Source organism: Pleurodeles waltl, chromosome 10, assembly GCF_031143425.1.
Source record: "Pleurodeles waltl isolate 20211129_DDA chromosome 10, aPleWal1.hap1.20221129, whole genome shotgun sequence".
Taxonomy (NCBI): Eukaryota; Metazoa; Chordata; class Amphibia; order Caudata; family Salamandridae; genus Pleurodeles; species Pleurodeles waltl.
In genome coordinates, this window is record NC_090449.1 from 468167122 (window position 1) to 468182896 (window position 15775).

The following is a 15775-nucleotide window of genomic DNA, read 5'->3' on the forward strand; positions in this document are numbered from 1 at the left end:
GCCTTTTTGTGAATAAAGGCTCATGTGAACACAGGACAGTCTTGTCCCCACTTAACCACTTAAATGTCCTTAAATTAATCGAGCATGCCTGGTTCTTACCATTTTAAGCATCATCCTTAGTTAAAGAGCTCAATTGTCACTGTGAAGTCCAGAGGGCTTTACTTAATGTGCATTTCTTTAAAGTATTTTTGTGTCCAAACCCTGAACCTGGGCAGTGTCGGAGCATTACTGTAGCCATGACTTACAACTATTGTATAATTTCCTCACCATTATTACATCCATTGCTCACCATCACTGTGTCCATTGCTTACTCTCACTGCATCCATTGATTATCATTGCCATGTTAATTGCTTACCATCATTGTATTTGTTGCTTACCATGACCGTATTCATTGTTTACAATATTGAATTCAGAGATCAGAATGCACAACTTGCTTAAATGCAACATTGGAGTTGTACAATCCAAAATTACAGCAACGTTTAACGCTCCAAAAGATCAGTTCGCGCTCCTTAAATATCATTTTATTCAGTAAATGTGATTGTGGTGAAAAGCCACGTTGCTTCTATTTCATATTTTACTTTAGTTCACCCTGTAGGTATGATAAGCGTGTTCACTTCTAATGGTTCACTTATAATCAGCATTCCTCACTTGACTTTCAGACGTTTGCAGTTACACAATAGAGTTTAGCTTTTTTTATTTCCCCGAACCCAAAACTCAGAATTCTGTTTTACTTTGGAGCTTCTAGTAAACTCTTTTCTCCTGTACCACCCAACATATTTGACACAAGGCACCACTCAAAATATTTTTATTTAGCATTCTAGTGAAACATGATCTATAAGTACTGACTTTCCAAGGTCCTGAGCTACAATCCAAATTAATCAATCTCATTGCAAAGTATACACTCTAACAAAACCAGTGTAAGGTTTTATGAGCCCGAAGAAAATGTTTTCTTCCAATAATAGCTTTCCAGGGGGCTTTACCGGATGGAATCCTGTTTTGGTAAATGCACAGCAGAGCTCAATAAATAACACTACAGAGCTTTTTTGGGAATGGTTAGCCAGGTTTATATTCATCCCCAAAACTCTATGCTTTTCCCATGTTATCATGTGGCGAGGCTGGCTGCAAACTCGCAACTAAATGTTCACTCGTTCATGGGCACTAAGTTCCAATCATCTGGGGGATGAAAGTTTGTGATCTTTATATTGGCTGGCTTCCCATAGATCAAAACAGAAGAGGAAAGTGACTACTTTGACTTTCAATAGTTCATTATTACAAGACGATCCCTGTGATGAAGATTGCCAGCGATGTACAAGACAATTCGGCTATAATCAGTGAAGCTTGAATTAGTAGAGTATCCCCTGATAGGACTGGTTTCATATATCTCAATTGCCTAATGTCATGAGTTCAGCTGCCCTTTATTAAAGAGGATATAACTTAAAACTCTTACCGTCACCTCCCAGAAGAGAAGGCTGAGCTCCACATCACACATTTTTCTATCATTGACCCAAATAATTCCAGATCATGATCCTGTCTCTCAATTAAATGTGTGCACAGCTATTCACTACTAAATTCTGTGGAATTTTGGAGACGTTGCAAAGCCTACAGACTCTTTCTCATTGTTCAAGGTTGCCTTTATATGTAAGGTGCACGCCAACCATTCAGGACATGCGCTTTCTTCCTGTTAGGACAGGGAATATTACCTACTGTGTTGCAATTAGTTTCTGATTAGTAACAATGTGGCTGATGTCTTTTCACATGTATTAGCAGCAAATGTAAAATAATGCTGCATGGTAAGCAGCAACAATTCGAACAGCCATACATCAAAGCTTTCCTACCTCACTCCAGACTGTGTTGTAAAATGTACCCATTTGCTAGCCTGGTCTGCATATGTGGCTTACAATTTGACTGCATGTTTCTTGGCTGTGTAATTTAAGACAACATCTGTATATTTCTGACCACTGTCTCCTATTATCAACTCGTTCCGCATGGTTCATTTAACCCAGAGCCACTAAGATAATTTTGTTGTTTTAGTACTTTCCTCCGCACTGGGCTGAAAACGATGAAAGCCTTTGAGCTGCCACTGCACTAGGCTCAAGCTTGAAAGGGGGTGAATAACAGGCTTCCCTGGCAGTGGGCCACAGTTCATGACTAAGTGAAGTGATGGACACTCTATCCTTTGTTCCTACACTGGACTCTAATCTATGTGTGGGTGAAGAGCCACAGAATCGCCAGGTCACACCTGGAGTTGATCCCAGTCTGCATGGAATGGAAGAAGAGAATGCATGTCTGTCTGTGCTGGAGCATGGTCCAGTTCCGTGCTGGCTTGAGGAGGATAAACGCTTCCTAAAAACTCCCGCACTGATGACCCCTGGATCTTGCTGAGGTAAAGAGGATGGGGACTGCTCAGCTTCTGCAACACCAGGCCTCATTCTGTTTTGGGAAGAATGAGAGGACATTCCGAATCCACCATAAGATCCCAGTCTTTGTCTTATGGATGAAGTGAGGAGATGGCTGGATGTCCCAAGACTAGGCACCATTGAATGTCGAACCGAAGAGTATGAAAGTCTCCCTACTTCCTCTAGTCTAGACTCTAATCCAGGTTCTATTGAAGAGAAAGCATGTCTGGTTCCCTCTGAGAAGTGCCCCAATCCATGTGGAGATACAGGTGGATTGTTTTGTGCTGCATCCTTTGGATACAACATTGAAGTTGGCGAAGGCGAGGCAGACAATTGCCTACCTTCCATCAGGGTAGGTCCCATTTTGCGTGGGATTGAAGAGAAGGTTGATTGCCTATTTGGCATTGAATGGGTCACAGAACCACACTGGGCTGATGATGAAATCTTCACTGGAATCCCCATTTTGGGTGTCATTTTGATAGGCTGAGAAGAATAGTTTGGCTGGCTGGCAGCTTCTGCAGCAGAATCAAAACCATCTAGAGGTAAAGAAAAGGATACCTGCTTTGTTCTCCCTTTCTTGGGTCTCAATTTGCACACAGGTGACAAAGAAGAGAGTTTCATACTTTCCCCATTGTTTTGACTCAATCCTTCTGAAGGTGTCAATGAGTTAATTTGACCTGATGATCGCTCATTATGACCCAAACTAATTGGTGATAAAGTGGAAGAAACTGATAAAGAGGAAGGTAGCTTCCTGACGACACCCACACTAGGCCTTGACCCACGTGTGGGTAAGGAAGAGGAAGAGTCAATGTCTTCACCTGCATCAGACATTAATCTACAAACAGACCTAGAAAAAGAGAGACTCCTGTCTTTCCTTGTGAAAGCCCCTCTATCACGTATTGTTGAAGAGGAAGGAAACTGCTCAGCTATTACAACACTGGGAATTATTCCATGTGAGGGTGAAGAGGAAGAAAGCTTCTTTGGAGAGCCCACTTTGGGTGTTGATCCACGTGGGGGCGATGAGCCAGAGAGTCGTTTGGCAGCCCCTGCACTGGGTCCTGTTCCGTGTGGTGGTGATAAGCCAGAAAGCCTCCTTGCTGCTCTTGTGCTGGGCTCCAGTGTACAAGGAAGTGACGATAAGGTGTGTTGACCAGGCACTGGGGAGGAGTTGGAGAGTCTAGCATTCCCAGAGCTGGGACCCAATGTACATGGGGGCGAAGCACAGGAAAGAGGCCTGAGTGCCTGAGCACTGTGTCCTGATCCACGTAGTGGCAAAGGGGTAGAGAGTGGCCTAGCTTTCCTAGTGTTGGTCCTTAGCCTGCATGGTGATGAAGAGCTGGAGAGTCTCTTAGCTGCATCTGCACTTGGCTCAGCGGCAGATACCGGAGGAGAGCGAAAACGATGAGGCGGGTTACGCCTCAGCTGGACCTGTAGCAAGAAAAAGACAAAAACAGAAACTCAGAGGGAGAACCACAATTCAACATGACAGAAAACACATGCTTGAATGTAATGTGAGATATAGTTTTAATATAGGTTTATTAAGAGCCCAAAAAGATGGGGATGGATGGTTAATTGTTCTTCACCAAGTCCGATATGTGACCAAATACAAAAACAGCAGAGAGGCCGTTATTCATACTGTAGCCATGTCTTCCCAGCATCAACCTACGCAGGAGTAGGCATATGTCCTGCTTGAGGATTCACATGTGCAACAGGGATGACATAACATTTCATCAATTAGAAAATGCAAAATTCCTTTATCTTGTTTGTGGATCCAGGAAACACCCTACAAACAAGTCTCACACTGGAAATGAAATCATTTATATACAAAGCTGTCTTGAGTGTCATGCCCTGGCAGCATATTTACAGCATATTCACAACTCCTGTCACAGCAAGGCAAAATTAATATATGCACAACTGTGGCACTCCTGAAAACCAGGTATATTCACATTTCCTCAACAACACATACACTTACACACTGCACTGTACACACTGAAATCCTTGTGCCTCACAAAAATATGGTCAAGATATGCTCTCTCTCCTACTACCACAGAGTCTACTTCGCTCCCTAATAATGGATACCTAGAAGAGTCCTACCAGGGCTATGGCCCAACAACTCTTGAAACTATGACTAGTAAATAGGGCAGGTATGAGCTAAATTCATCCTAACTCCACAAAGGTGTGGGGCTATACCTTAAATTAGTGACTAGAAAGTGGAAGGATTATAGCAAAGGCTATGGGGCAAAGTCTGTGACCAGATCCTTTTACTCATATGCAGAAAATAAGACCCCCAACCAATTCCTAAACTCACCTTTCAGGCTAGTATCCCTCAGCTGTGGGTTTCTGGAAGTCAGCCCCTAACTTTCTCCTCAAAGGAATTTTGGGTCTAGAATCTCTCTGCCATCTTTTGTGATATGTAAGAACGAGCTGCTGATATCGGAGAATAGGTGAACTGCTGGTTTGATGAGAACTAGTGCCTCTCCATTCAGCCTGCGGATTCTCTTATAGGTAGGGGCCCCAGTCCAGTTAGGGTTTTAGCCACCATAAGGCCCTCCCACAACTAACCAACTTCTGGAACTATCTAGTCTTCATACATCTACATCCTGGCACACCCTGTGGCATCCAATCAGATCCTAGCAAACTCCATCAATCCTCTTGCAATCAGTTAAATATTATATTTCCTTCCTCGAGGACATACAATTTGATCTTCCTCAAGGGGCTGCAAACACATAGGTCACCATTTGCTCCATCAAACAATCTGCCTGGTGGCAACTGTGTAGATCTGAGAATGAACTCACATGCTCGCAATAGGAAGAAGGGAAGTTAAGAAGTTAATATAGTGAGAAAGATCCAGAAATGCTACACACACACACACATGCAGTGCATTCGATTTCTGTTCAATGTAATACAGACAAGGAGCATTGCTGTGCTCCATTTTCATATTGCATTATTGAAAATGTATGAATATGTGAACTGAGAACCACCTGGAATCCTGCAACTGGATGTGGTGAAGAGGCACCAGGTACCATCCCACAAGAGAACTCCTCTTGATGGGTTCCATTGCATGGTCTACATAATAGCAGGCATTGGTTCTGCCAGTTGCATGTGTTGTAATACATTTCCAGGACAGCACTCGGGCACCAAACATCCAGGATCAGTTTCACAACAACCAATTTCACAACACTTGATAAATCTATGCTGTGTTCATTACTATTAATTCCAATTATGAAAAACTATGAAGGGTCTGAGGGTGCTGCAAAACACATACACGCTACCTAGGAGCTTGTGCTCTAAAGATACACATTTAGATGACATCGAGCTCATGAGTGTATTGCGGTATTCACATTCTAGAGTGCGAGAATGAAATGAAGCAGTATGCAATGGACCATTTTATTTAGAAACACTGCATACCAAAGATTTCATTTTGGTACTTACTGTTAGAAATGGGGTTGCTAGTTGGCTTGGGTAGACACCTCAGCCAGGCAGGGACCACCACTCTAGTCAAGGCAAGAGAGCTACACATTAAAGATAACCCCTACTCACTCACTTGGTAGCTTGGCACAAGCAGTCAGGCTTATCCCAGAGGCAATGTGTAAAGCGTTTGCACAACACACACAACACCAGTGACACAATAAATACACCACAAAGAAAACTTCCCAACAAGTTATATAAAAATATACTGTATTGTTAAAACATCATTAGACCAAAAACAACATAAATCAGTAATATTGTGCCAACCAGGAACTTGTCAGAGCACCATCATGTGCGCAAAGAAAAGTATCATCTCCATCTTGCATTTGAGATAAACACACCCTGCAATGAATATTCTGAAAATATACATACCCACTCCCCCAAACAAGGCAGGAACAACATACCTCATAACATCAGATAATAAGCTGCAGGAAAATCTCTGAGGGCCAAGCATGTCTCGGTGATAGGAAAACAACCCTATGACTAGTGCAGGAGCATTTGCACTCCTATTACCAAAAATGCAGTACTAAGATGGGTCCACAGGAATGGAGGCTTCCCCGAGGGTTACCTTCCCGTCCTGTTAGCAAAGTCACCATTGCCCCCAAAACTATGCCACAGATAAGAGGGGCACACCCACGCGGTTTAAGTCGGTGGGGAAACTTCACGGAATCCCCATGTGTGTGGGAAAATAATAGCCAGCAGCCCGCGTACACATGGTGGGACTGCCACCTTCTGCCGCTCCCTCTGGAGCCACTCTGACCCTGGGATTCCACCAGAAGTAAGCAGAGGGGATGCTCCCTGAAGCCATGGGAGACCTGGATCAGTCCCCACCCTCAGTCTTTGTATCTCAGTTGCCCACGCGGGCAGAGAGACGTTTTTGGATCCCCCCTGTGTCAACAAGACTTTTAGACAGCCACCCACGTCCTTGCTGCGTGGCTGCTACTTTCAGAGTTCCTTAATCCTGGGGGTGGGTTGCCTGCGGTGCAGTCCTCATGCTCCCAGAGCTGGCCGTAGGCCTAATCAGATGCCGGGCCCAATGGTGATACTGTTCTCCCCACTGAAACACAACACCGCCTCACTCTAGGGATGCTCAACCGGAGTGAATGCCCACTTGTGCCCCGGTGGCATCCAACAGTGCGCGCCTCATCTGCGCTCCAGGGAAAACTGCTGGCGGCCACCACTGCAGTCTTTTGATCCTCTTGACCGTGTCTCACATGGGAGGGGGGTCGTACAAGCACAAGAAATGTCGGGCACGCTCCACTTGTGCTGGACTTGAAGCAGCAAATTACACACAGCACTCACCACGCGCTGGTGCCATGAGGGGAAGTGCACTGTTGCCAGGAATACAGCGGTTTCCTCACACTATTCCAAAAATCAGGGGGAAAAGGGGACACACTATCCAGCCCCTGGAGACACCTGAGGGGCACAGCACAGGAAACAGCAGCAGGCCAGCACAGTAGGGCCCTGACAAGAAAGTGGTAAGCCTCATGGGTGACCAGGCAGGTCATCACATCAGTAGTGCAGTCCCAATGGTGGTTTCTTGCAGCATAACAGTCCCCTTCCAGCAGCATCTGGTTCATGGCCCATCAGTCTTCCATCAGTGTCTAAAAAATCTGGGGAACAACCCCTGTATTTATCCTAATTTTGCCCAGATTCTAGAAGTGGGGAAAAGGTTCCAACCAGCTCTAACCAGTTCCAGGAATGCCCCTTCTTCTCCACACTGGCTCCTGACATCAGTAAGGGCTAAACAAGCCCTTTGTGTGAGGGCGGGGCACAGCTTTTACAGATGCAAGTCAACCCCGCCTCTACCTTTCCCAGCCCAGGAAGACCACTCAGTATGCAGATGTACTCCTATTACACCTCCACCCTCCCTGTGTGATGGCTGTCTGGAAAGTATGCAGAAAGCCTTGATGTAACTCTACCCCAGACTTAGATTTGAGTCAAGTTGCAAAGCACATGAGTCATAAGCACAGAGAAATGCCCACTTTCTAAAAGTTGCATTTCTACACTGGTAATAAAAAATCCACCTACACCAATAAGCAGTATTTCTCACTACCATTCCATCCATACCAAACATTCCCACGCCACTCCTCATAGATCAGAAAATATCGCTTAACCATATGAAAGGGCATTTCCAAAGCAATCCTGTGAGAGAGGCAGCACCCACAGCTTTGAGAAACCAAATAGGCTGTTTGTCACTACTAGGACAGGCCACGCAACAAGGTACATGATACTTCTATGAGTGGCACAAGCTGCGCTGCAGGCCCACTAGTAGCATTTAATTTACAGGCCAAGGGTATAAGGAAAACCACTGTTCAAGGGACTTACAGGTAAAATAAATAAGCCAATCAGGTGTAAGACATTCATACCAAGTTTAGAAGGGAGAGTCCATGCCCTTTAGCACTAATCAGCAGTGATAAGGTGCTCAGAGTCCTAGAGCCAACAAAAAGAGGTCAGAAAAATAGGAGGAAGGCAAAAGGTTTGGGGATGACCCAGCAAAAAGAGCCAGGTCCAACACTGGCATACAAAGATTATACATTTTATTTTAAAAACACTAAGTTGTTTTTTCCCAGCATGTTATCTGCAGGCATACATTCCAAGTTGGGCTTCTGTGTCCCACTGAAAACCGAGGCTTATAAGAGTTAACCATGTTCTTGTGTAAAGGTTGGTGTGCACTGGGTTGCTGAAGCACACCGTGTGTTACTGAACACAAATTTAGTAATGATTGCTTTGTGAATTCAGAATCATTGTAGTATGCTTTTAGCTTGTGTGCTCTACAGACTAATTTACAGGGGACCAAGGACTAGATGTACGTAACTATTTCACGGTTCCGAACCCTGCAGTATCAACTGTTTGTGATTACAATGGTGGTAGCAAAGTGTTGCTAAGTTACCAATACCTTAAAGGAAGTGGTAATTCATTCGCTTAGGGCTTTCCAATTGGGAATTGACTCAGGCAGGTAGCACGTAGCACCTGCTGTTTTAAGGAGTAAGGGCTGCTTTAAAAATATTTCCCATTAGGAATGCAAAGGCAGGGATAGTGGTCTATTGCTTGCAGGCTACCATCACTGTGTCTACAGCTAATCTCAGAGGGCTGTAACTGCCGACCTACCAAATTACTGTTTATTAATCAGGTCAATCTGCTCCCACCTGCAAATGGAACGGTTGCAAAAAATGAGTATGTAATTTACACCCACTGTCAGCGATCTGCCTTTTCTGCATCTGGCACTGAAAGTCTTCCTTCTCCCTGTGTTTGTAACAACCTTATTTGAATTTCCAAGTTTTTTATCCGGATTTATTAATTTTAGACGAAGGTCTCTTTGAGCAAATGTCATTCAAACTGACTACTTTACTTCTTGAAGTGAGTTTTGGATGACTTCTGAAGACCTAGGGGCTTATTTACAAGCACCTTGTGCCGCCTTGGCATAATTTTTTTGATGCTAAAGTGGCGCTAAAGGTGCCCTTTTCCCTGTGCCATATTTACAAAGTGGCGCAATGCAAGCACCACTTTATAACCCCTCGCGCCACATTATGCCTGCATCAGCCATAATGTATGCCAGGGCGGGGTTCCCCCCTGCAGGGAGGACCAAAAAAAGAAATGGCGCAGAGAAATTTACAACATTTCACTGTGCCATTTTTTCTGTCATTTCTAACACCTGCTCAGAGTAGGCGTTAAAATGACGCACCAATTGAAATCAATCAGCCTCCCTGTGCTTTGCTACACTAGTGACAATTTCTTTTACGTTAGTGCAGCAAAGCACCACAATAGAGACAAAAATGTTGATGCTATTTTGCTAAGGACAGCCACTGTGCACTGTATGGTAAATACAGCGCAATCATGGTGTTGTTAGTGAGGAAAGGGGCACGCAAGAAAAGTGGTGCCACTTTCTTGTAAATATGCACCTTAGTCTGTAGAACTTCCAAAGCTCAAGCATTTTAACATCTTTGCACTGTATTTTTGGTTCCTCTAAAAAAAAAAACAGAAATCAACACATGGAATGTTTTAGATACAGAGTCTAATAAATACCGTCACTTGTCAGATTGTAATGGTAAAAATGGTGAAAATAGAATGATCCCTAAACTCCTTCAGCTTAAATTATAGTGATTATATTTTTGTATTCTGAAAGATACAAGAAGAGCACGGCACAGCACTAAATGAATTAAGTAGCAGACTCTTGAATGTACTACTAATGTTGAATGCATAAAAGAGTGAGTTTTACAGGTTGAATTTTTAGAATCATCCCGGGACAAACAATGATAGTCAAAGGTAAAATAGTGTCTGCAACTGATCCTACACAGAAATTCATAACCAGGAAAGTCTCCATGATTGAATATGCTACCATTAAAAGAAAGAGAAAAAGAAGAAACTTCACAGTAGGATGGACAAGCTAATGATTCATGTTGTAATGACACTTCTGGGGTCATATGTACAAATCATTGCTGTGTTCAGAAACAGCTCAATTCACAGAATGGGGCAATTTTCTAACCGCAAAAAGGCATTTACATATCTTCAAATCAGATTTCCCGATTCAATAACACGTTACCAAATCACACTTTGGCCCTCATTATGACATTGGTGGCCACGTCGGTGATGGCGGTAGTATCATCGCCAGGCTGGGGGTGAAGATCGCCAAATTTTGACCATGGCAGTGATCCCTCCCATAGACAGCCAATGTACCACTCGGTTCGCCAGTTCGGTCCGTCCACGCACCACAGCGGTAGCCATCTTCAGGCTGGTGGAAGACAACGACCCGCCCACCATATTATGACATAGCAGACCGCCATGATTTCCGGGGTGGGACCTCCACCACCAAAAGCCTGGCGGAAACACATCTTATAAAAGGAGACACTCACCTCCAGGGACACAGGGAAGTCTGCAGGCGCCATGGAACCCGAACAGGAAGTCCTGCCGATGCTGTACTACGCGATGGCAGTTCAGGAGCAGCAATGCCGACGAAGACGACCACGGTGAGTACAGCGGTCTAGCACACAAGGGAGGGAGGGGAGAGTGACACACAACCATGCACAACACACACCATACACATATACCACACACCGAGAACTATCTGCAGAGCAATTCAACAACAACACAAGCCAGGAGCAAAGAAAGCCAGGGCACATACCTTTGGTCTAACCACTGTAATACGTTGGGCATAGCGACCTAAAAAACAGTGAAACAGAAATATTTACAGAAAGAGCCATGGGCCAGTTCAATTGAAGTATAATGCCACAGGGCAATGTCCAAGGCCCAACTTGACTTGTGACAGCCCAAGTCACTCCAGTGACAGGGTCATCATGCAGATGGTAGGCAGGCACCTCAGGGGGCAGGGAGTGGGGGGGTTTCTTGGGAGGGGGTTCCTTGGACTTGGGAGGGGGTGGGTCCTTGCCCTGTTGTTTAGGGGGGATGGGTTGCTTGGGGCAGGGGCTGGAGTGGTACTCTTGTGCCCCTTAGTTGCAGGTGAAGCTTCAGGGGGAGGAACAGGAGTGGCCTGGGAGATGGAGGTAGTGGCCTGGGGGAGAGGGATCTTCCTCTTAAGGGGCAAGACGGGGGTGGGAGAGGTGAAGGCGGGAAGGGAAACGTTTCTTAGGGCCAATGGGGCAGGTGGTGGGAGGGGGTTTGGGAGAGGAGGTAAAGGGAGTGGTTGTATGAGAAGTAGATGTGCTGCACTTAGGTGCAGGTGCATGGACAGTGTACGTGTGTGAGGTGGATGGCTGTGGAGTGTCTGAGTGGGACCTTTTATGTGTACTGGGAGCGGGGCAGACAGGGTGGGAGAGGACAAACAGGACGTGTATATGCATGTTTGTAGGAAGTTGGCTCTGTATATACTATTTCAAAGTAAGAAAGTGTGCACAGAGTCCAAGGGTTCCCCTTAGAGGTAAGATAGTGGCAAAAGTAGATAATTCTAATGCTCTATTTTGTGGTAGTGTGGTGGAGCAGTAGGCTTATCAGAGGGTAGTGTTAAGCATTTGTTGTACACACACAGGCAATAAATGAGGAACACACACTCAAAGACTGATTCCAGGCCAATAGGTTTTTATATTGAAAAATATATTTTCTTAGTGTATTTTAAGAAGCACAGGTTCAAGATTTACATTAAACACTTTAAATGTAAGGTACTTCACTTAGATACTTTAGGAACTTTGAATGAAAACAATATCATGTAAAGGCTTTGTAAAAATGGCAATAAGCTATTTTCAAAGTGGACACAGTGCAAAAATCAACATTTCCTGGGGGAGGTAAGTAAAGGTTAGTTTTGGAGGTAAGTAAAACACTTACAAGACTCAAGTTTGGGGCATAGGCAGCCCACCGTTGGGGTTGACCAAAGTTACCCACCAGCAGCTCAGGGCCGGTCAGGTGCAGAGGTCAAAGAGGTGCCCAAAACACACAGGCACCTATGAAGAACAGGGGTGCTCCGGTTCTAGTCTGCCACCAGGTAAGTTCCTGCGTCCTCAGGGGGCAGACCAGGGGGGTTTTGAAGAGCACTGGGGGGGACACAGTAGGCACACAAAACACACCCTCAGCGGCACAGGGGCGGCCGGGTGCAGTGTGCAAGCAGGCGTCGGGTTTCAGGTAGGAAACAATGGTGGGACCAGGGGGGGTCACTCTAGCGGTGCAGGCAGGAAAAGGGGGGGGGGGCTTCTCGGGAGAGCCACCACGTGGGCTAGGCAGAGGGTCGCCTGGGGGTCACTCCTGCGTTGAAGTTCGGTTCCTTCAGGTCCTGGGGGCTGCAGGTGCAGTGTTGGTTCCAGGCATCGGGTCCCTTGTTACAGGCAGTCGCGGTCAGGGGGAGCCTCTGGATTCTCTCTGCAGGCCTCGCTGTGGGGGCTCATGGGGCCCGTCTCTGGTTACTCACGGGCTCGCAGTCGCCGGGGAGTCCTCCCTGAGGTGTTGGTTTTCTGCAGGTCGAGCCGGGGGTGTCGGGTGCAGACTGTAGAGTCTCACGCTTCCGCCGGCAAACGTGAAGTCCTTGGAAGTTGCTTCTTTGTTGCAAAGAAGTAGCTGGTTTTGAACAGGGCTGCTGTTCACGGGAGTTTCTTGGTCCTGTAGTCCAGGGCAGTCCTCTGAGGCTTCAGAGGTCACTGGTCCCTGTCGGATGTGTAGCTGGAGCAGGTTTTCAAAGTTGGAGACAGGCCGGTAGGGCTGGGGCCAAAGCAGTTGTCATCTTCCTCCTTCTCTGCAGGCTTGTAGGTCAGCAGTCCTTCTTCTTTCTTCAGGTTGCAGGACTCTGATTTCCTAGGATCTGGGGAGCCCCTAAATACTGAATTTAGGGGGGTGTTTAGGTCTGGGAGGGCAGTAGCCAATGGCTACGGTCCTTGAGGGTGGCTACACCCTCTTTGTGCCTCCTCCCTGTGGGGAGGGGGGCACATCCCTAATCCTATTGGGGGAATCCTCCAAACTCAAGATGGAGGATTTCTCAAGGCAGGGGTCACCTCAGCTCAGGACACCTTAGGGGCTGTACTGAGTGGTGGGTGACTCCTCCTTGCTTTTCTCATTATCTCCTCCAGCCTTGCTGACAAAAGTGGGGGCAGTGGCCGGAGGGGCGGGCATCTCCACTAGCTGGGATGCCCTGGGGTGCTGTAACAAAAGGGGTGAGCCTTTGAGGCTCACTGCCAGGTGTTACAGTTCCTGCAGGGGGAGGTGAGAAGCACCTCCACCCAGTACAGGCTTTGTTCTTGGCCACAGAGTGACAAAGGCACTCTCCCCACGTGGCCGGCAACATGTCTGGTGTGTGGCAGGCTGGCAGAAACTGGTTAGCCTACACTAGAAGTCGGGTAGGTATTCAGGGGGCATGTCTAAGATGCCCTCTGGGTGTATTTTACAATAAATTGCACCCTGGCATCAGTGTGCATTTATTGTGCTGAGAGGTTTGATACCAAACTTCCCAGTTTTTAGTGTAGCCATTATGGAACTGTGGAGTTTGTGTTTGACAAACTCCCAGACCATATACTCTTACGGCTACCCTGCACTTACAATGCCTAAGGTTTTGCTTAGACACTGCAGGGGCATAGTGCTCATGCACATATGCCCTTACCCCTGGTATAGTGCACCCTGCCTCAGGGCAGTAAGGCCTGCTAGAGGGGTGACTTACCTATGCCACAGGCAGTGTGAGGTTGGCATGGCACTCTGAGGGGAGTGCCATGTCGACTTAGTCATTTTCTCCCCATCAGCACACACAAGCTGTGAGGCAGTGTGCATGTGCAGAGTGAGGGGTCCCTAGGATGGCATAAGACATGCTGCAGGCCTTAGAGACCTTCCCTGGCATCAGGGCCCTGGGGACCAGGGGTACCAGTTACAAGGGACTTACCCGAGTGCCAGGGTTGTGTCAATTGTGGAGACAAAGGTGCAGTTTAGGGAAAGAACACTGGTGCTGGGGCCTGGTTAGCAGGGTCCCAGTACACTTTCAATCATAACTTAGCATCAGCAAAGGCAAAAAGTTAGGGGGTAACCATGCCAAGGAGGCATTTCCTTACAATGTTGTTGTGGTGTCTGCAAGGGAGGTGGGTGTGTTGTATGAGGTTGTGACGGTGGTGGTGGTGACTGCGCATGTGGTGAATGGGGTGCTAGTCTGCATGTCTGCTGTTGTGGTGACTGTGGGCAAGGCTGTACAGGTGGTAGGATCTGGGACTGATGATGCCGTGCATGCAGGTGTGTGTGTAAGAGGCTGGCCTGGTTTGTAGTGGGTGTTAGAGGTACTTACACCTTATACCAGGTCCAGTTATCATTTATTAGTGAAATGTAGGCAGTGTCTAGAAGCCAGTTTGTCCACACAAGCTTACACCAAGGTCAGTCTGACTTTGGGCTTTGCACCAACATCTGTTGAGGTGCCACAACCATCAACACAGGCCCGACTGTTGGTGTTTGTAACTGACTCTGTCAACTCCATTAGAAACCAATAGTTCTTTTAAATTGTGAGGCAAACCCAGAGTGACTTGCACCTACTTCACATCCACCTTATTTCTAATCACTTTCTAATCCCCAGTCACTCCTTTATCAATATCATAATGCTGCTAATGATAAAGACGATGCCACCAGTCTCTGTGATGGTGAAAACTTATTCCTGAATTTACAGAATGCCAGTGTATACCAGTGAATAGGGCACATTGCCTGATACTGGCCTCCACTCACTCTTGCTAAATGTTGCTACTTATGAACCTGCCTCCTTTGCAACTGCGATTGGAAGAGCAGTAGAAGTCTTCATCACCTTTGTAGGAGGCTGGCCTGGTTTGTAGTGGGTACCTTGGGTACTTACACCTTACACTAGGTCCAGTTATCCCTTGTTAGTGAATGTAGTAGTGTTCTAGCAGCTTAGGCTGATAGAGGTAGCTGTAGGCAGAGCAGCCAAGGCTGAACTATGAGACATGCAAAGCTCTTGCAATACAGCTGTAGTCACACAGTACTTACACACAAGAAAGACAATACTCAGTGTTACCAAAAATAAAGGTACTTTATTTTAATGACACAAGGCCAAAAATATCTTAGAAGCTATACTCCCTTAGGAGGTAAGTATTATAGACAAAATATGCACTAGTAACCATCAGGTTAGTAAACCTTCGTCATAAAATAGTGCAAACAGTGAAAATCACAATAGGCTGCAATGGGTTTAGGGGCAACACAACCCATATACTAAAATGTGAATGTTGGTTTCCCACCTAGGCAAGTGTAGTGTGTAGAGGGGCGCTGAGAGTGTAAACCCCACGCCAGAGCCCTGGAAAGCAGGAGTAAAGTACAGCAAGTTTCCTAAAACACACTAGAAGTCATGGTAGAAGACAGTGCAAGAACAAGAAGAGACTGCAAGACACCAACGATGGATTCCTGTACCTGAAGACCTGTGGAAGAAGGGGACCAAGTCCAGAAGCACTGAAGAGCCCAGGAAGAACCGGAGCCCCTGCTAACCCGAATGAAGATCAAAA

At 46.2% G+C, this 15775-nt stretch overlaps 1 protein-coding gene across 2 annotated transcripts in view; it reads right to left on the reverse strand.

The window, feature by feature from the left end:
• Positions 1-791: 791 nt before the first annotated feature.
• LOC138261626 (uncharacterized) overlaps positions 792-15775 on the reverse strand; it is a 276437-nt gene continuing 261453 nt past the window's right edge. For both annotated transcript variants that reach the window (XM_069210753.1, XM_069210752.1), the window contains one exon: positions 792-3824. In XM_069210753.1, coding sequence (XP_069066854.1) covers positions 2028-3824 — 1797 coding nt within the window. In that variant the 3' untranslated portion in view covers positions 792-2027. The remainder of the gene's footprint in view (positions 3825-15775) is intronic.